The sequence below is a fragment of the Rhipicephalus sanguineus genome, chromosome 4, assembly GCF_013339695.2.
Source record: "Rhipicephalus sanguineus isolate Rsan-2018 chromosome 4, BIME_Rsan_1.4, whole genome shotgun sequence".
Lineage (NCBI taxonomy): Eukaryota > Metazoa > Arthropoda > Arachnida > Ixodida > Ixodidae > Rhipicephalus > Rhipicephalus sanguineus.
This window is the reverse complement of record NC_051179.1, coordinates 80,381,078-80,402,255: the sequence shown is the minus strand read 5'-3', so window position 1 is coordinate 80,402,255 and position 21,178 is coordinate 80,381,078. Positions and strand designations below refer to the sequence as shown.

At 46.0% G+C, this 21,178-nt stretch overlaps 1 protein-coding gene across 1 annotated transcript in view; it reads left to right on the top strand.

Moving 5' to 3' along the window:
• LOC119390292 (calphotin) overlaps positions 1 to 21,178 on the top strand; it is an 806,323-nt gene that overhangs the window by 378,982 nt on the left and 406,163 nt on the right. Inside the window, exon 4 of the mRNA XM_049415248.1 lies at positions 8,430 to 8,567. Coding sequence (XP_049271205.1) covers positions 8,430 to 8,567 — 138 coding nt within the window. The remainder of the gene's footprint in view (positions 1 to 8,429; positions 8,568 to 21,178) is intronic.

Below are 21,178 nucleotides of genomic sequence, written 5' to 3'. Positions count from 1 at the left end.
TGGCTCTGAGGTAGAAACCGACCATTCTAGCCCAGAGCCATGCCGGTGCTTGAACGTGCGTTGCAAAAAGACCCTATACAGCCCCTGGCTTACCTAAAGGAATTTTAGGAATGTAACTAATTATACGTGTGCACTGCTTTGACATTGCTTCAATTGTGTCTATTGTTGTATTGTCTGCTGTTATTCCTGTGCCGTGTTATGAAACCGGTAATAAAGAAAAAAAAACCGGCATGGCTCTGAGGTAGAACACAGGGCTTCCACGCAGAGGGCCCAGGTTCGAACCTCGTTCTATCCTGGAAATCTTTTCTTATTTCTTTTTTTTCTTATTTCGTGCGATAGCGGTTACGGGCACCGGCGGCGGCGGACAACTACTGCGCCAAAAACGGCCGTTGAAACGATCTCGTAACAGCCTTCGCTGTAAAACGTACATTCCGAAATCATATGTGAGCCAGTTAATGGATATTACGTACCAAAGGGTACAAGCACAAAACGATAAGAACAAAAGCGTGTCATATCGCAATGCATTTTTACAGGGGAAGTCTGAGATGCCTCATCAAATACAAGTGACCGTCGGTGCCAGCGTGAACACGAATGATACAAAAAATCATTCTCATGCGAGGACGCCAACCTATTGCGTCATCGTGACGTCACAAATGCCACAATTTGTGACGCCACCATGACGTCATCATGTCGTCACTTTTTGACGTCATTACATGACATAGTCACTTGGATATAGGCGGGCCGATCCCAGAGGCATGTGAGGTGCAGAAAGCATCCAATCTTGCAGGTAGTGCAAAACCACGCTAGATGCAGGTAGGTTTTGGGAGCGAGGGGATCAATACAATAATCCAGAATAAATTAACAAAAATAAGATGGCTCACGCCTTCTAGTAGTCTTAGGTAAATGTATAATGAACCATGTGAGTTTTTAAACATACAGCGAGGTTGATAACTACACTTTCTGTAAACATATGGTATTCGCGACTTTATTACTGGCTATGTGTCGAAATGTAAACACGATCCCATGGGCGTACGCACTGAATAGTGTCGAGGAAACAGTGCCATCAGGTTGGATCTGGCATGCACCCGATCCCATAGTAAGTAGAATTCCGTAGTTCTTATCTAGTATTACAACTCTGTGAGCAGGGTTGCCAGGTCAAAGGGAAAAAAATAGCCATGAAATTACAAAAAAAAAAAACTAGAGGAAAAGTAGCCAACTTCGGCCAAGGGCAATAAAAGTAGCCAAAAGTAGCCAAACTTGTGTGAAAAGAACTTCGACGCTTTTACTCAAATCACTAATGCAAGGACCTTTTGGTGGAAATGTCAATGAGTACACTAAGAATCCTTCAAAATCTTATTTAATGAGGCTAAATCATATATTGTTGACTTTAGCAATTATTTCGTACAGGATGACGAAGCTTATTACGCTGTTGCAGATATGACACTCTCGTCACGCATATTCTGCGACTTCTCTTAAAAGGACGGCAAATACCAGCCTTGTGGTGGCAATAAAACTGAGTACTGCCTGAGAGTGCTCAACATTACAGATGCTGGGACTAAACAACAACCTGTAGTCACTTCCCACGTCTCTCGCGTGATGACGATGTCCGAGCAGTTAATTGTTCCGAGGTGAACTCCGTGCATAATTCTAAGGAATAACACAGACAGCCGCTGTCGTTCTTGCGGGCGTCTTCTTCTCTCGCGCTAGGCTCGAACGTGCGGAGCAGCTGAGGCGCAACTTCGTCGTTTCTCTCGCGCTGACGGCTCGCCATAGGGCCCCCCCTCTAGCGAGGTAGCCAGTGCGCGAAGGAGTAGCTTTTCTTTTTTATGTAATGCAAGCGCTAATTTCAATTTCGGGAACTGGCAGCACGCCTTGATCGTCATGTCTTGACACTGCATACTCGAAAACCAGCGCGTGCGACAACACAAGATATTGATAGTTTAGTTGAAATCGAGGGAACAAGAAAGTAACCAAAATATCCAAGCAGCCAAGACGCTTTTTCTGCCACCACCGGCCCAAAAAATAGACAAACTGGCGCAAAGTAGCCAAACAGGGTAACCCTGGCTGTGAGAAACAAATATCAGGACACAAAACGCATGAACAGAAGAAGCATTACTGTTGCGAAAAACATATTTCATTTAGTCTTCTGATGTACAGGGGTCTGGAAGAAATGTACTTGAGTGAGAAGTATAGAAGATATACTTATCTTCAAAAAGAGTATAAAGTATAAGGTTTCACATCATTTCAAGAGAATAATAATAATATCTGGGGTTTACCGTCCCAAAACCACGATATGATTATGAGAGACGCCGTAGTCGAGGGCTCCGGAAATTTCGACCACCTGAGGATCTTTAACGTGCACCTAAATCTAAGCACACGGGCCTCAAACATTTTCGCCTCCATCGAAAATGCAGCCGCCGCGGCTTTTTCAAGAGAAAGCGAGAATTAGTTAAAACCCTCGAAGTATGCATGTAATTCTGTTCGCAACTTTACGTGAAGATGGAATACTAGCTTTGAATTATGCTGTACACCATGGCGAAAAAATTCTGCTTGTAATCATGGGTGCGTCACTGATGTGCTCGTTAGGGAGAAACCATGGTACTGATACAAGTACCGACACACTCAAGCGCTGAACGATGATGTGGCTAACCGAATTGAGGCGGCGAGTTCATAAATGGGCTAAAAGTTCCAAACATTTTTCCGTGGAATGTGTGAAAAACATTCACCACAAGACTGACTAGTCAGCCCTTAAATGGGACACTGAATCATCGGCAAAACGCCCACATGATTGGCATTGATCTTAAAGACCTAATCAGAGCAGCATTTTGGGCTTGCTTAAACACTTCACTGAATCCACTTATGTTTCGCATGTAAACAAAGAGAAGCAACTATTAGACAAGTTCAAATAGTGGATCATCACTGCAATGCGAACAAGAAGAAGACTTTGAAACACTATTCGAATTTTGTAGCAAGTTCTTTATATTCCAATGAAGAACCAGAAATATATGCTCACATGGAGAGGTAGTTCCTCTTCACTTCTCGAGTGCCGATCTCATGGCGTTCCATTACTAAACTTATCGAAATATATAGTGTACCACAAATTTTTAATCGAAACATTTCCACGCAGCAATAAAATTACAACTTCTCTTCATGGTGATGGAGTGCACTAAAAAAAATAACTCAAGGAATGTCTGCCCTGTAAATCGGAAAAAAACGCAATAAACCGTGTTATATGGATCAGCTAATTCAGAACTCTCGATGGCGTATCAGGAGGGATAATAAAGGCCGCACCTTATGGCTGTTTTATTGAATGTTCGTTTAGAAAGATGAAAATACCTTATCGTAAATTTTCCTGAAGAACATACTAGGTTAAATGTTAGACTTGTCAATAACAGGCGAGGCGGGAGCATTCCGTAGGATCCCTATTGGGACCGTGTTGGTTAATTGGATCGAAAAAAATATTCAAAAAATTGCTCATTTCCAGCGCCAAATATCGTTCAAATGAAGCGGTAATACCTTTCTTGTGTAGCGATTGGCGCAGCTCCAAATCTTGCGCTAAATGCACCTCCACTACTGGGAAACCTGAGGGGGCGCGTAAAACGAGCACCCAGCGATTCCGTTGTTATTCTCTGTCTGTTAATGATCCCTCGCAGAAGTTCGTAATACCGGTGCCGGAAAAGCGCTGGTGACAGGAGCAATTGCGCCCTCGGCAAGGTATTAACGATTTCTCCTGCACGGTACAGGTGATGGCCACATGTTTTCGAGGCGTTTTTGCGATCTTGAATTATTATTGTTTACTTCCTTGTTATTTCTGTATTTACATTCTTGTGTTAATAATGTAAATACAGAATGTGAGTGTTTTATGCCGGGGTCCACCAAGACTTTCATGACGTATTTACGTCACGGAAATACGTCAGCAAAATGAACGCCATCAAATGGCAAAGAAAAACTAGCAGTTGTTCCGTGTACGAATACAACCGATCATCGAAAGCTCTTCAGAAATGAGACGCAAACGACTATGCGCATGATCTCGCTGCAGGCTTTCATGAAGGCGGTAGGGTGGTGAGCGGGAGGGGAGAGCGCCTGCCGCGCTCGGTGGCGGGAACGACTGAGCGAGTGAGAGTGTGGTGCGCAGGGAGACAGGTATGCGAGGGGGGGGGCGAGCGGTGATGAGGCGACGAAACACCGCGCGCACGAGCGGCACGCGCAGCGTTGCTTTGCCTTTTTTGTGCCGGCGCCGAGTGGGGAGACCATCTGCTACTACCTTCGACAAAGCACCGGTAGTGCACTAGAATGATGGTTGTCATTTCGCAGTCCACAATAATAGTGGTGAAAGTGAAGACGAACATTATAACCAGTTTAACCTCGAATTTCGGGGATGCTAGAATCGAACCGCTCAAGGCATAAACATTTCCTCTTAAATCACCGGCCACTGTAACATAAAGCGATGTAAAAGGGAAGGGGGCTTCGACGGCGTGGAGGAGTGCGGGCCTAATGATCTTCGCTCTTTTTAAGAAAAAGTTCTGTTGACAGGAGTAGAACACATGACATCTCGGTCCGCGACGATGGCTGGCGGGCGTTTAGCCCACTGATCTACCGTCAAACGCACAACAGAGGCAACATAAACGCGCCTTTTATCTTTCACGGTTTTCTTGTACAGATGGATGGATGCTATGAGCGTCCCGATTAGAAGGGGGCGGTGACTAGTGTGCCACAAGGCTAAAAAAAATACGCGTCGTTGTTCCGACCATCCTATTCGGCGCGCTTCCAATAGATGGGCTTTAACAGACCGCGAGGTGGTGGCTTTAGCCGAAGCCTCGCTCATAGCATCAAGCTATATAGAAAAATAGCTCTCGGACGCTCGCCTGGCTGTCGCACCGCATTTCACCTCCCCCGATGCGTGGGAGTCACTCCTGTCATTCAATGACCAACGTATTCAGACAGAAGTTATTACCTGGGCACAAAAAGGTCGTGGCGAGTACTTGCCACCCCATTGGAACTACCGGCAGGCTAGCATTTGAACAACCGGCAACCACCTCGCTGTGCCGTCAATAAAGTTGTTCGTCCCTCTTTCCCTCGACCTGTGAGAATTAACGTCCAGGCCAGAGGGAAGACACTACGCGCATAGCGTTTCTGTTCGCGTTTCACGACGCTCTGAAGTAGTGCATATCGAGTATCAGTGTTTATTATGTGCTTGTTGATTCGATATTCGCGCGGGATTCACCATATGCCACGTATATGCTAAGAACTTTAGCTACCGCAAGCGTTAAACCATATCATGGACGTTAGTCGTCGGTACGGAGATGGGCCACTAGGCGTCAACGTGAGTGCATACACATGAAGCGGCGATATATCTGCCAAACAACAGTAGAGATTCTACAAGCTCTCATATGCCACTGCACTATAAAGAATCAACTACTTCGGTGATGACACGTTTCACTTTCGGGTTATGCCGATTCTTATGACAGCGGGATCAGCCATCTGTTTTTTAGATTTGGTTCATTTACTTTAACGCGGTTTCGACCATTGCTAGCTTGGAGCGTCATAACGCCACACGATATCTATGCATGGACGACAAGTCGGGCCTCTAAAGGGCTACGGACTTAAAAAATGGCACCAAGTTCATATATTGATAAATATGTTCCGAGGACCTAGATAAGCCACCAGTGTCGTGAAATTAAGAAACGCCTTACAAATCTACTATGCCTCCAAAACAGAGGGGGAGACGCGTCTCACTCTTTGTATGGTAAAGATTGCTAAAACAGGAACAAACGATCGATATCCGCGTAAGAAACTCTTCTAAATATTGCGAGCCTGTATTGCCACCAAGCACATAACCTTGAATATAAAACGCGTTCTCGCGTTTCTGTTCTAACTGTTCTGTTCTGTTCTAACTGTTTTGCTGTGGAGAGGTTGAGGTCCATATTGCCTCGGCTACTCCATATCACGAAGTTATGCAGCGAAAAAAACAAAGAATAATACTGAACGGTACCTAAACATGAACAATCCGAAAAAAAAAAATCATACCAATACACAGTTTGCTTGCAGCAGTTCACACTATCATAAACTGTTCACCCGCACACCTTCCTTTTCTACTAACAGTATATGCACTAACACATTTCATATAAATCAATCCCTGGCTGTTTATCACAGGCGCTTATCCAGTCCGGTCTCCACTAAAAAATCTGTCAGGAAGATGTTCGCCTTTTTCTGAAGATGCATCTCAGGCCATGGTCCAAGTAATTTCTTTAATGTGAGGGGCCGTCTGTCCAAACTTGCTAATTTCTTCTTTAATTTTTCTCTTTCATTCGCGTATTTAACGCACTCCAAAAGAATATGGCGAACATTTTCTTCTGCTTGACCACAATGGCATTCCGGGGAGTTGGATCGATGTATCTTGTGCAGGAAGCTGTTTGTGTAGGCTACTTCCAATCGAAGTCTGTGGATTAAAGTCTCTAAGTGTCGTGGGAGATCTGTCGCTATGAAAAATTTTCTGTGTGGATCAACTTCATAAAGTACTGATTCCTTTGATTTAGTGCTATCAAACCACTTCTCCATCGAACAATGGTTAGCTCCTTGCGTTATAAAATGTCGAATATCCGCCCCAGACACAGGGATTGCGCAATCCCGTCCTTCGTTCAATGCTTTCTTCGCGAGGCTGTCAGCCTCTTCATTTCCCTTTATTCCAGTGTGACTGGGTATCCATTGGAATACAATGTTGTTTCGATTTGCAAATAAGTATTGACTTTGCTTGTTCTGTGCTTTCCAACTTTGAAATACATACGCACAAAGTTAGAGGTGCATCAAACAATACGTACTCCGAACATAACCCGACGCTCTTTCCTCTTCTTTTCGTGCACACGACAGCAATATGATTTATATTTACTGACTGTACGAAGCACTAATCGCTTTCCCGTGAACTATACAGTGTTGGTACATAAAAATTGCTGGACAGTACGACTGTCAATGAATTAAAAGTAATATAAATGGCCGTGCGCATCAAATGTAGTGATAGAAAATTATTTTAACTGACATGCAAAGTAGGTTTCATAGTCATCAATTAGACCTAAACGATTTACTTTATTTCTTCATGCACTCTGAGCGTTTGTATGATCGCCAAAGAGGCTAACTGATTCTTTCCTTTGCATTCATTCGTTTACTTGGACTTTGAGGCAGGAAGGCTAAGCAATAACGCATTCCTCGCGGTTGTATTTATTGTTTTTAACACTGCTCTTAAGTATCCCATAAGTGTTTTCAGCAAAGCCGACGCGCGGTGCTTCATTACAGTTCGGAAAACGTACGATGTTCCAGTCAGCTCCGGTTTTACAGCTTACGGAGACGCGCGGAATAACAAAATGAGCACACACCCCGTTTTCTTTATTTTTGTTCTAAAATTTCCTTTTTTAGTTTTCACTGAAGTGATGACGTCAGGGAAGAGCTTTCGTATAAAAGGGCCCGCGAACCGCACACATTCAGCAGTTGGCTCAACAGCAGCTCTAAAGTAACCATGGTAAGAAAGCTTGTCTACCAACTTTCTGGATATATGAGTGAAAATGCCACCTACGAGACGAAGGGATGAAGCTAGGGCATTTTCGTTCAGACACCTTAATCCGGGATGCTTACATTCCTGCAAGGTGTTGCTCTTTATATTCATTTAAAATTTTCATGCCTTAATTACAGATTAGCGATAACGTGAGCATTTGTCCTGTGCGATAGAGGAAATATTTTCTGCTTTTAGACTGAGAGAGAGAACCAAGATGTTACAGCAGGATTGTTATAGAGTTGAAGTGTAGTTCGAGATTACCGTTGCACTCACTATTCGCTTTCGTAAATGTGTACAAAAGATTCACATCAAACATCAGGCCTGAACACGTAACTAGTACAAGCAGAGTGTTGTGCCAAATTTCGAATTGGCTATATCAATCAGGCTATTTGCTCAAATAACACAAAGACTTCCATGGTGCGTTAAAACTGCTTCATATTGTCAAGTTACAGAAAAAGGTAATAATAAATATGCGCACGAAAGCTATACGTAGCGACAGCTATAACCTCAGAGAAAACTCACGCTCACAACAAATACCACACAATTCACATTTCAGATCCGTGCCTGCGTCCTCTTGGCTCTTGCCACCAGCGCTTTTGCTGGCTACACCGGCTACGGCCTGGGCCACGGCTACGGTCTCGGCTACGGTCTTGGCTACGGTCTCGGCTACACCGGCTATGGTCACGGCTATGGCCTCGGCTACGCCGGATACGCTCCAGCTGTGCACACTGTCGCCCACGCTGCTCCAGCCGTCGCCACCGTTGCCCACGCTCCAGTCGCCACTTACGCTGCTGCTCCAGTTGTTGCCGCTGCTCCAGCTGTGACCAGGGTTGCCGCCACCTACGCTGCTGCCCCAGTTCTCGCTGCTGCTCCAGCCGTGACCAAGGTTGCCACCACCTACCACGCCCCAGCCGTCGCCACCGTGGCTCACGCTCCAGTCGCCACCTACGCTGCTGCCCCAGTCGCCACCTACGCTGCTGCTCCAGCTGTTGCCACCTACGCCGCTGCCCCAGCTGTGACCAAGGTCGCTACCTACCACGCCCCAGCTGTCGCCACCGTGGCTCACGCTCCAGTGGCCACCTACGCCGCTGCTCCAGCCATCGCCTCCTACGCCGCCGCCCCAGCTGTCGCCACTGTGGCCCACGCCCCAGTCGCCACCGCTGTTGCCGCTCCAGTCGCCACCTACGCCACTGCCGTCCACGCTGCCCCAGCTGTTGCCACCACCACTGTCCACCACGCTCCAGCTGTTGCCACCGTCGCCCACGCTGCCCCAGCTGTTGCTGCCTACCACGCCGCCCCAGCCTACTACGGCTATGGTGTTGGATCCCTCGGCTACGGTGTTGGCAGCTACGGCTACGGCCACGGTCTCCTCGGCTATGGCCTGAACTACGGCTACGGTCTCGGCTCTCCCTACCACTACGGTGCCCTTCTCCGCAAGAGGAAGTGTGAGTACATGGATTTCAAGTGTCAATGTGTGAACTTCGCTGACCTTGCCTTTATTGCAGCTCTAGAAGCAGTTAATCAAACCGGTAGGAGCGTAATGTTGGTGACATCCGAATAATATCTGTACATATATAACACTAGAAAACATTTGATGTGCAGCTGCGAAAAAATTCTAGAGAACTGTAACGTTCTTCTGCTTTATCTCGTGGAGGTCTCTAACGCGATTGTTTTGTTTTCTCTTTACAGAAACCTCCAAACGGTAACTCATTTGAAGACGAAGAAGAGAAGTTATAGGCATCAACTTCCATCTGGATGCTATGCAGAAATAAAAGTTGTTTGCACAACATCTCCAGTACAGTATCGCCGTTTTTTCATTCGTATTTCCCCATGCGAGCTGGAGCAAAAGTGAACTGCTTCGCTCAATTTCGAACATCGCATAGATTTAATGAGCATAAGTTTCTCGGAACATTGTAAACGCCTAGTAAGAATGTTATAGCTTCTTGCAGAAGTATCTTATGATGCAATCTTTCAGCTTTAGGAATATGGTTCATTGCATTTGTAATCAAATGCTGTTCTGCGATTTGACAACTAGAACACGAATCGAGTAGCAAACAATTACTTTCAGAAATCATCAAAATCGAAGTGTAAAATACTGAATCACCGCAGCCCTCACATTTCTTTAAATTGGACAAACCTTCGCTCGCATAGAAGTGCTTGGGCAGCACTTTTGCGATATGAATACGTTGTTTAACCGGACCGGTAAGAAAGATTAAGCATTCAATTCTGAGATGAAACGAGTAGCTGGAGGGCGTCCCGTAAACTATGGAAATATTTTATTGACGAAAAGATGAAAATATTTGTCTTTACTGAAAACATTTCTACAATGGTCGGTGCTGTGTTTATTCGTGAGCGTAGCAACGTATTCTGCTGTGGTGTCGAACACAGTTCCCCTTTCATATTTCTTTTTCGGCATTGCCGGTACGATTGCTATTACTTTTTAGATGCGAAGCAGCTTTTGCGCTGGGCTTTGTCCGTAGTTCCATTGGCGACCGTCCGCTCTCTAAAACCTACCATGGCCATGTGCAACATATTGAACGCACGCTCGCGCCAAGGAGAAGTCTCCTTCATGTTGTTCTTCGACCGCCCTGATGATGATACGTGCAGGGCACTTTAGGGGCCCGGGCTGCCGTATGCTATCCTAGCTTGGTGTAACGCAGACAAAACCACGTGTGCTGGCACGCGCTAGCACGTTCGGGCCTGTGTAAGGGGCTGGGTAAGACGCTGTGGCCTCTCCCCCTTACACTCTCTGAGAAATCACGTGATGACATCGGGGAACAAGTTTCTGCAGACGCGCGATGAACCCGCCTGACGTGCTCGAACAAGAGTTCCGGACGAGTAACAGCAAGAGCAACTACAGTGAATTCATGGTGTGCTCTACATGCAAGGACGCGTTAACGTCGGGCAAGGTGCCCGAGATGAACAGAACTTTAGGTTGACCCATGCGCTCCTTCGCATCCTCACATGGTTCCCTTTAGTGGGAGATGGTGAAATTTTTATACTGAAACGGTATTTCCTTATACATGGACCAATAAATTTGAGTTACCTCCTACGCAATTTAACAACCAATTTTTTTCTTGCGCAAAGAAATGTTAGTGAACATGATATCTCATTTATGAATGGTCGTAAATATCGCCAAAAATCACACCATCTCCTGCTAAAGGGGATCATGAGGCGATGCGAAGCAGTGTTTCGGCATGTAGAGCCCGCGTTCTAGAGGTGGAGTGGTGAGGGGGAGAGGGGGAAGGGAGAGGGGAAAGGGAAGGTGAGGGGGAAGTGTGGCGGGGAGAGGGGAAGTGGAGAGGGGGAAATGGAGAGGGTAGTGGAGAGGGGAAGTGGAGAGGGTTCGCGCAGGCGCAGTAAGGGTGGTCACGCCGCACACCACCACCACCCCCGGATTGAACTCCGCCATAAGATGCTTCACATCTAAAATGGGTGGCATAGAGTGGTTATGTTCATGCTTTCGTCGGTGTTTACTGTTTCTTTTAGACAGCTAGCTACATAGTAGACCAAGCTCGGTGAAAAGTTTGTAGGAAAAATTATACTATCAGCGTAGCCATTTGAGGTCGGCAAATCCCCGCGGAGCGTTCGTGAAAACTATCATGATGATCCCGGCGCGCGCTCTCTCCGTCCACTTCTTCCTGCTCTGTTTCGCTACCCGAACAAGTGCGCCCTGCGCGCACTCTCCCGCTGCGCCGATTTCTGCGGCGTAGGATGCATTAACTCTGATGGGCGAGAAAACGAGCACAGAGGTGAGAGAGAAAGAGAGATAAAGAAAGAGAGACATGGAGAGGAAGAAAGGGAAGAAAGAAAAAATGATACAGGCAGAAATGAAATAGACCGAGAGAGAAATAGATGTAAAGAAGCGGAGAGAATAAAGTGATTGAAAAACCGATAACAAAACAGAAAAAAAGGGAAGAGAGAAAGAAATATGTATATAGAGAAGGAAAGAAATACGTAGACACAAAGTTGGAAAAAGTGGAGAGAAAGAACGAGAGGAAGGAACATCTCCGCTAAAGGAGATCATGAGGCGATGAGAAGCAGAGTTTCGGCATGTCGAGCCCGCGTTTCAGAGGGGAAGTGGAGAGGGGAAGGGGAGAGGGGGACAGTGGCAGCGGAGGTGTGTGGAGAGGGTTTGCGCATGCGCAGTAAGGGTGGTCACGCCACACACCACCACAACCACCACCGGTTTTAACTCCGCCATAAGATGCTTCGCATCTAAAAGAAAAATAAAGGGTAACAAGGAAGGCCGTCCAGCTCCGCTTTTGGTTCCAGTTTTGCGCCATTGGTTCAAGCTGCACAAATTTCGTTTTTATCGTCATGTGTTCCGAAAATCGCTCCGTATTTAACGATTCCGCTTAAGGATATAGTAATTAGCCCGAAAAATTATTCTTTTTCAGCTATCCGTTATTTCGGGCAGCGTTGCTTTTATGACATTGTACAGCTTTACTATTTTGTGGACAGAGAACATACTTTCAAGCTTCTCCTTAAGTGTTGCAACGTTTGTTAACTGATTCTTATTTCTTAACACGAAAGTGTTTTATGCCGGGGTCCACCAAGAACTTCGGTTATAGTTATGACGTTGATAAAATGAACGCCAACGGGCGAGAAAGAAAAAAACACCAAGATTTGCCTCTGGGAATCGAACCCATGACTTCGCGGTCGCGACAGTAAGCGCTCGACGCTCAACCCACTAACCTACCCTGGATTTTTTTTAACACGAAAGTGTTTTATACCGGGGTCCACCAAGACTTCACTGACGTATTTCCGTCACGGAAATGACGTCGAAAAAATGTACGCGATTAGATGGCAAAGAAAAAATTTCCGTCAACGGGCATCGAACCCACGACAACAGTCCGCAACACAGATGCCGCAACAACAGATGCCGGGCACGCTATCCACTGCGCCACGGTCACAGACTCTACAGGCTTTACAAAAGCGCCTTTTATATCTACCACACTCCCGGTCGGCGGGGTGGTGTTGCCCTCTGGGAGCGGTAAAGTAATTCGTCATTACTCACACACATAACCTACCGCTGCCCCGAGCGACCGGCTACAGTCGACACAGGCCATACGCACCCATTACACAGGTAGTCGTGGGAGGCGCGACTCGCTGAACGGACATTGGGAAGCCAACTGGCAACCCTAAGTCAGGCCCGCCGAGCCCCTATAGCCAGTGGAGTCTTGGAAGAAGGGCCCCACTCATTTTCCACTTTTCCACTTTTCTTTCAATGAACCACTTTTCTTTCAATAAATGTTGTTTCTCTCTCTCGTCATTACTGTGGCCTCCGAGATTAGCACCTGCAACGTGTTACACATTCCTCCCATTCGGCGCGTTTTCAATAGAAGTTTAATTTCGTCAATGCCTTAACATGCCGCGAGGTGGCGACCTGAGCCAAACGTCGTTAAAGACCTTTAAGCGTCGTAACAGCGTCGGCCTCGCTCATAGCTCTGCGACGCGCGCCTGCCTTACGGGGCTGTAACACCGCGTTCCGCGCTCACGCGCTCGCCCCTAGAAAAATCGCGGCCGGGCTACCGGGGCGGCACGACGCGATTTGCGTTTCCCTCTACGAAAACGGAAATCTGGGCGAGTTTGAAAGAATTCATCAAAGAGCAGGTAGCGCAACATTACGGGGACACAAGAAAGCAACATAAACACGAGACGAGCGCTATCCCTCTGATCCGGCCATGGTGTTCAAACACATTTTAACATGCCGCGGGAAGGCGACCAAGTTTTGCGTCCAATATGCGACGCTCTTCTGGCTATAACACCTAGTTCTCTGATTACGCTTTCACCATTAACTACTACAGCTACCACAAGGGTTTGTTTATTCATTTAGCAGGGACGTCAGTCGTCAGGATGATGTACCAACAGTCATCAAAATGGGCACATCCACGTTAAAGTGCTCCTCACCAGGTTTGACAATTTTGAGCTGACGAGCGAAATGCGTACACTAGGCGTTCACGATCACGTCTGCCAAAATTTGCAACGCTACGCGCCGCGGAAATGGGTCAAATTTCAAGGTGAACGCTGATTGCGCTTCCTCTCGCGGGCGCGCACTTTAGAGAATGAGGGGATGACGTACATGAGAAAATGGCCCTACGTAGATGGTAGTGCTGTGACGTCGCTCCTCTACGTAGACGACTGGGCTCTGACGTCGCTAGCAGTAGCACGTGACACTGCGATAATTATTTGACACGACATGTGTAGTTTGTGTAATTTGTTGCTTGAATAGATTAATAAAACTTGAGAGAAATAACGAGACACACAAAGGGAATGTGTGCGTCTTTTTCATTTTTTTTGCGTGATTTGCAGCGAGTTGCGGGGCTAATGTGCCTCCACTTCCCATGCGTTCGTGCCCCCGCAGTTTGCGCATCGAGCAGACGCCAGCCCTGGAAACGAAAGTAATGTTATGGCGCGTTCGAGCACTCATTATGCTCATTTATTCTACCCCGTACAAGTAAAAGTTAACGCGGCACTGGCCCGAGTCGAGTCGAAAAAACTTTATTGCAAGGGAATTCAAGACCTCCCAGGCCCCCTGGGTCCCCTCATGATACCGCCACTCTCGTGACCGTACAAATGTCGCAACTTTCATGCCCGTCCCGCAGAAACAGGCAGTACACCACAGAGAACGCCGACACAACGCCCACGGCCGCTACATAAAAAAAAAGGTAGCGGCCGTGCAACGCCGCTCGCGTGCCCGGGCTGGCTCGGGCACGTCATGCGCACGTGACCATGCATGCGCATGACGTGTTCCTGCGTATTTGTCAAGTGAAGAGGGCAGGGAAGGGATTTGGCTTGCGAAGGCTACACGGGGCGAGGGGCAAGGGTTTGAAACTCGCCACCTCGCATCATGGTTTCGCGCCGCTACAAATTATTGTTTTGCTCAGCTCGTAAGAAACCGATTTCAAAAATTCTTGCGGCATACTGCTCTTCATTCGGCACACAACAACTTCCAGCGTCTAACTAAAATTTGCTATGTGGCCTGGTGAGGGGCCCTTTAAACGTACTATAGCTGCCAGACATCAATATACATTGTGCAAACTCTCTTATATCCATGTACAGTAAACATTCAGTTACTTCTGTAAGGGCACGCTTTACTTTCGTGTTATTCCGATTCCTATGACGAAGGGTTGAACCATAGTCTTTTTTTTTCTTTAATAATGCTGGACACTTCACGAAGGCACCTTATATCTTTCATCCATTCTCTCTCGCACGGTGCTCTCTGTTGGCGGTGTAGGTAGGCGGGGCGTTACCGCCGTCTGTGAGAGGTGAAAAGAACTAATGCGTCGCGATCGACACTTACTTGCGCTTACTCCCAGATTGCGAGCGATACCGGAGATTATGGTTAAAGCGTCTCGATACCAGCGAGATACACTGCCAGCGCTGGCGTCGCCGAGGCATTTAAACGCAGTTACGGTCTCTGCCTTTCGCTTCGTGGTAGCGTGCGCCGGCTCATCGGGGTGGTGCAGCTTCCACATGCACCAACGGGATTTCTCTGTCGCCGACTACTTCGATTGCGAGAGCACCGACTAACGAAACTGCTGCAATACGCGTTGCAGAAGGGACACGATTTCGACCGGCGAATGTCGTGCCTCGGTGGAGCGAGAATGAGGCCAGCGGGACGCACGCGTTTGCGGCTCCAGCTACGAACCTCTGCCTCCCGTGTTGCTGAAGCGCAGGGTGGTAGTCTGCGCGTGAGCACAGGCGTCGGTTACCCCTTACTATAAAGCGCACACCATGCTGCTTCTCTCCCTAAGTGACGACGTCTTGCAGTGCATATCCTGTACCAGTGTTGATTGTGAGCTTGCTGATGCCATCGTTACGTAGGATTCATGATTCGTAGTGTCCAAATGTATGTTCACAACTTCAGCTACCACAACGGTTTATTCATGATCATGGGCGTTAGTCGTCTCGATGGAGACATGCCATTAGGCGTCAAGATGGGTGCATCAATGTCAAACAGCCGGGATTCGAACCCGCGACCTTCGGGTCAGCAGTCGAGCGCCAAACCTCTAGACCACCGTGGCGGGCCGAGAAGGTAATGCAAACGGTGCTTGGTAACGCTACCGCGTGGCACTCACAAAGGCGAAGCTCAAGATTTTTTTGAGTTTGTTGCTTTTTCATGGAAATACACGACAGCATTTCTTCGCCAAAGCCCTTGCATCAACACCTATGTAAGCAGCTTCATCTGCTATCTAGCAAGTCATGCTGTCAAAAAAGCTCAGCTCAACTACATATTTTCAATGCTGCTAAGAAGGTCCTTCAAGTGCATGAGTAAATATCGCGATATGCTTCCTTCTTTCTTTCGGCTTGGCGTACGCGCTCGGCCATTTGCTTGGCGAGTGGATCGATTCCTGGACATGCAGCAAAAATTCTTTGGCAAGATTGCCATATTAAGTTGCGATGGTGGTGTGGCAGTGTTTCCACGCCTTGCACGTTTTGTCGGGCAATCTTGTGACTGCTATGCTGCAAAACTTCCTTTAAAAGATTTAATACTTACTCAGTTTTTCACGAGCGCTGCAAATGAGCTTTGCATCGCACATATTCCGAAATGAACACCCAAATTACATCATTCTCGTTAAAAGAAATACTGTTCGATAGACAATGTGCCGCTTTAATAAGGTCAAACAAGCAAAATAAGTTCAACTACCTGCAAATATAAAATTACGTAAAATTACGCACTCGGAGGAAAATTATCATTGCAGTCACGTATTTCGCCCCATTGCAACAGAATATAAATTGTGTTTCACCACTTTTTCTGTTTAATGGTTCACAAGTGTTCTTCCCTACAGGTGCATAATAATTCCTCATCGTATCGGAATACTATAGTAACTATTCGCGGCGGCTATACCCATATGAGGCCAACGTGCACGCATTGGGATTTAACCTTGTCGAACTCCTTAGAATGCGTCGTACGGTCAATTATATACGATACGCTTGGGTGGAGAACGTGTTACGCATTGAAGTTGGCATCGCACCAACAATTTGTAGAGGAATCTTGTGCAGGCATCTGACGAGAGGAAAAAATACTCTTGTCTAAATGATGCGTAAGCGTCGAGTGTTATTGTAAATTGCAACGTTCCTTAGAAGATTGATTCGGGAGATATTCACATGACGTAGTTCATCTCACTTCTATCGTTTGTCAGCGCCTGGAACGGTTCCATGAGATGGGCATTCAGCCACCACCAATACTGGCGCTTGGGATCATGTTTGCGCATAACTGAGATCTCATAATGTGCAAAATCCTCCATGTAGGTTGGACATGTTGTCCTATAAAGCGTTTTGGTTCCACTATAAAGACAATCAGGGAAGCCTACATGTGTGTGTCCTCCTTTTTACAATTGCTTTGTATCACAGCTACATGATAGTTATATGGTTCAAATATATTCACTAAATGGAAGTGTGGGTGGCAGCGAAGTGGAAAGCAATGAAGAAAAAATAAAGATGTATAGCCCTGTGATTATGACACTTGCCTTCGGAGTGTGAGGGCTTGGAAGCCAGCCGAACTCCGACAAGGAAAGTTATTTTGTTTTCAACCTTTATCTCTTTATGGCAGTGATCGCCTTACGTGAAACAGATACGTACAGCTGTCTCGTTGAGCCGGTAAAGAAATGCTGACACACTAGAAAAAACTTACATTCTGAAATCTCATGTGAACCAGTTACTGGATATTACAAAACGAAGTGTACAAACAGAAAACGATACAAGCAAAAGCGTGCCATATCACAATGTATTTTTACAGCAGAAGCCTGAGATGCCTCATCAAATACAAATGACCATCGGTGCCGGCGTGAACACGAGTGCTGCAAAAAATAATCCTCATGCGATGACGACAACCTATGACATCATGGTGACGTCATATTTGACACCAAAATTTGTTACGTCATCATGACGTCATCACATGACATCGTCATTTGGTCATAGGCGGGCCCATCCCAGAGGTAGGTGAGGTGCAGAAAGTGTCCAATCTCGGGGGTGATGCAAAACCGCGCTAGATGCAGAAAGGTTTTCGGGGCGGGGGGATCAATACCAAAATTCAGGAGATAAAGAAGATTGCCTACCCATTCGAGTAGTCTTAGGTGAAAGTATAATGAAGCATGTGAGGTTTTACACACAGTGAGGTTTATAACTTTACTTTCTGTAAATATGCAGGTATTCGTGACTTTCTTACTGTCTATGTGCCGAAATGTAAACACGAACTCATGGGCGTGCACACTGAAAGGGGTCGAGGGAACAATATCATTAGGTTGAAGCTGGCATGCACTCAGTCCCATGTTAAGTCGAATTCCGTAGTTCTCGTCTAGTATTACAAAGCTGCGAACACGGTTGCCAGGTCAAAAAGCCAAAAAATAGCCATGAAATTAGAAAAATGTAGTCTCAAAGTAGCCAACTTTAGCAAAGGGAAATTAAAGTAGGCAAAAGTAGCCACACTTGTGTGAAAACAACTCCGACGCTTTTACTTAAATGAATAAATGCCAGGACCTCTTGGTGGAATTGTCATTAAGTATAGCAAGGATCCTTCAAAAAATAATAATGATATCTGGGGTTTAACGTCCCAAAACTACGATATGATTATGAGAGACACCGTAGTGGAGGGCTCCGGAAATTTCGATCACCTGGGGTTCTTTCACGTGCACCTAAATCTAGCACACGAGCCTCAGATATTTTCGCCTCCATCGAAGATGCAGCCGCCGCGGCCGGGATTCGATCCCGCGAACTTCGGGTCTGCAGTCTAGCGCCATAACCACTAGACCACCGTGGCGGGGGGATCCTTCAAAGTCATAATTACTAATGTTAAAGCATACATTGCTGACATTAGCAATCATTTCGTGCACAATGGCGAAGCCTCCACGTTGTCGCAGATATCACACTCTCTTCACGCGTATTGCGTGACTTGTCTCAAAATAGTTTAAAGTACGTGTCCTGTGGCGACAATAAAAATGAGTACTGCATGAGTGTGCTCAACATCACAGATGCTGGGAATGAAGCACAACTTGCAGCCACTTCCCACGTCTCTCGCGTGATCACGATGTCCGAGCAGTTAATATCTTCGAGTTGAAGTACGCACATAATTCTAAGAAATAACACAGACAGTTCGTCGCACATCCGATTTCCAATGTCGCCGAGTGATCAAAGTGCTTTTCTTTTTGTGTAATGAAAGCGCCAAATTCAATTTCGAGAACTGAAAACACGCCTCACTCGGCATGTTTTGACATTGCATACTCGGAAACCAGGGGCTATAACGACACAAGATATTGATCATTTGGTTCAAGTCGAGGAAACAAAAAGTAAAAAAAAAATATCCAAGTAGGCAAGACGGTTTTTCTGCCACCACCGGCCTAAAAAAGCAGCTAAACTTATGCAAAGTTGCAAACAGGACAAACCTGGCTGTGAGAAGGAAACATCAGAACACAAAGAAGTATTACGGTTCTGCAAAAAAACATATTTCAGTGAATGTTGTGATGTACAGTCGAGCGCGATACTTCTTTTATTTATATTTATTTTGTCACATACTGCTGGCCTTCTATGAAGGCCTTAGGCAGGAGTGGGGCATAAATTCACAACACAGCAACACAGCACAAGCTCGAAGTATTGAATAGCGTTGCACATTAGGTTATGAAGGTTATCGCGCGAGCGTCGACCGGCCTAGCATCCCAGAGGCCTGTCGGTACGTTTCGGAACAGGGAAAATCAAGGTTACGCAGTCATTTCTCTGTGCTACAACAATCGCTCCTACGGCGAACTCTACACCCTTTCTCTCTATTTTAAGCTTTCCATTAGTTGCGATCAAGTGTATGCTTTGTTGACTCTTATCTCCGAAGATGAGAACGAAATTCGTGGGAAAGATCTGGTAAAGCTGGTGCTCGGCAGTGCTTCGTTTGAATGGTTTGCTAAGTTGAGCAAAGTATATTGCGTTGTCACAAAAAAAAAGGAAATGAAAATGTGTCTTCCTCAGACGGGAGTGCTCGCAGTTTAAGGAACAGCGAAATGAGAGGGTGAAGCTTGCCTGATACGTCCCTTTCCTCGAAAGAGGCTTCTGGGACGGGGCGCTGTTGTAGCTCTTGGTCGACGCTGGCGCGATAACCTTCATATCGCGCTCGAATCTACATGGGTCTGGAAGAAATGTACTTCAGTGAAAAGTATACAAGATATTCTTCTCTTTAAACAGAGTAAAGTATAAGGTTTCACAACATATCAGGAGAAAGCAAGAAGTAATTACAACACTCGAACTATGCATGTAATTCTATTCGCAACTTTACGTCAAGACGGATTCTGAGCTTTGAATTATCTTGCACGCCTTGGTGATACAATTCTGCTTGTCATCATATGTGCGTCACTGATGTTCTTGTAAGGGGGAAGCGATGGTACTGATACAAGTGCTGACACACTTAAGCGCAGCATGATGATGTGGCTAATCGAATTGAGGTGGCAAGTTCATAATTGGGCTAAAACTTGGAACAATTTTTCCTTTGAATGTGTGACAAACATTCACCAAAAGCTAGACGCATCGGCCTTTTGTTGAGACGCAGAGTCATCGGCAAAACGTCTACTTGATTTGCCAAGATTTTGAAAACTGAAAGAAAGCGCATTTCGGGCTTGCTTAAACACTTCAGTGAATCCACTTATGGGTCGCATGTAAACAAATAGAAGGAACTATGAAACAAGTTCAAATAGTGGATCACCACTACGATGCGAAGAACAAGTAGACTTCTTCGAAACACAATTCGATGTTTGCAGCAAGTTCTGCATTTCCGATGAACACCCAGAAATATGTACTGACAAGCAGATGTCGTTCCTCTTCACGTGTCGAGTACCAATATATTGGCGTCTCATTACCTTTCTCTTAAATATATGGGGTACCACAAATTTTTAATCGAAGCAATTCCACGCTACCACAGAGTCAGAGCTTCTCTTCGTGGTTATAGAAAGTATTTTTTATAAAAATAATTCAAGTAATGTCTGCCTGTCTGCCTTGGAAATCGGAAAACGCAACAGTAAACAGTGTTACATGGATCAGGTAATTGATAACTCTCGATGGCGCATCAAGAGGGATAATTAAGGCGGTGCCTTGCGGCTGTTTTACTCAATCTTCGAATAGAAAGATGAAAGTAATATCTCGTGAATTTTCCTTTAAGAAGGCAGGGTAAATATTACACTTGTCAATGACACGCGACGCGAAAGCATCCTGTAGGATCACTATTGGGACGGTCTTAGTTTACTGCATCGGAAAAATAATAACAAAAATTTGCTCAAATCCAGCGGTAAATGTCATTCAAATGCATCGCTAATATCTTTCGTTGTAGCGATTGGTGCAGGTCTAAAGTTGCGCTAAATGCAGCTGCACCACTGTGAAACTTGAGGAGGCACGTAGAACGAGCGCTCATCAAATCCCGGTGTTGTTAAACTGTGTCTATCAATGGTCGCTCACAGGGGTTCGTAATACCGGCGCCGGAGAAGCGCTGTTTGGAGGATCAATCGCGCCATCGGCGAGGCGGAGGCGTTCTCTCTTGCAGGGCGCGGGTGTAGGAGACATGTTTTCGAAGTGTTTTTCGTGGTTTTAAATTATTTATTGTGATTACTTCTTTGCTATTTCTGTAATTAAATTATTTAAGACCTCGTTGATGTTGATATA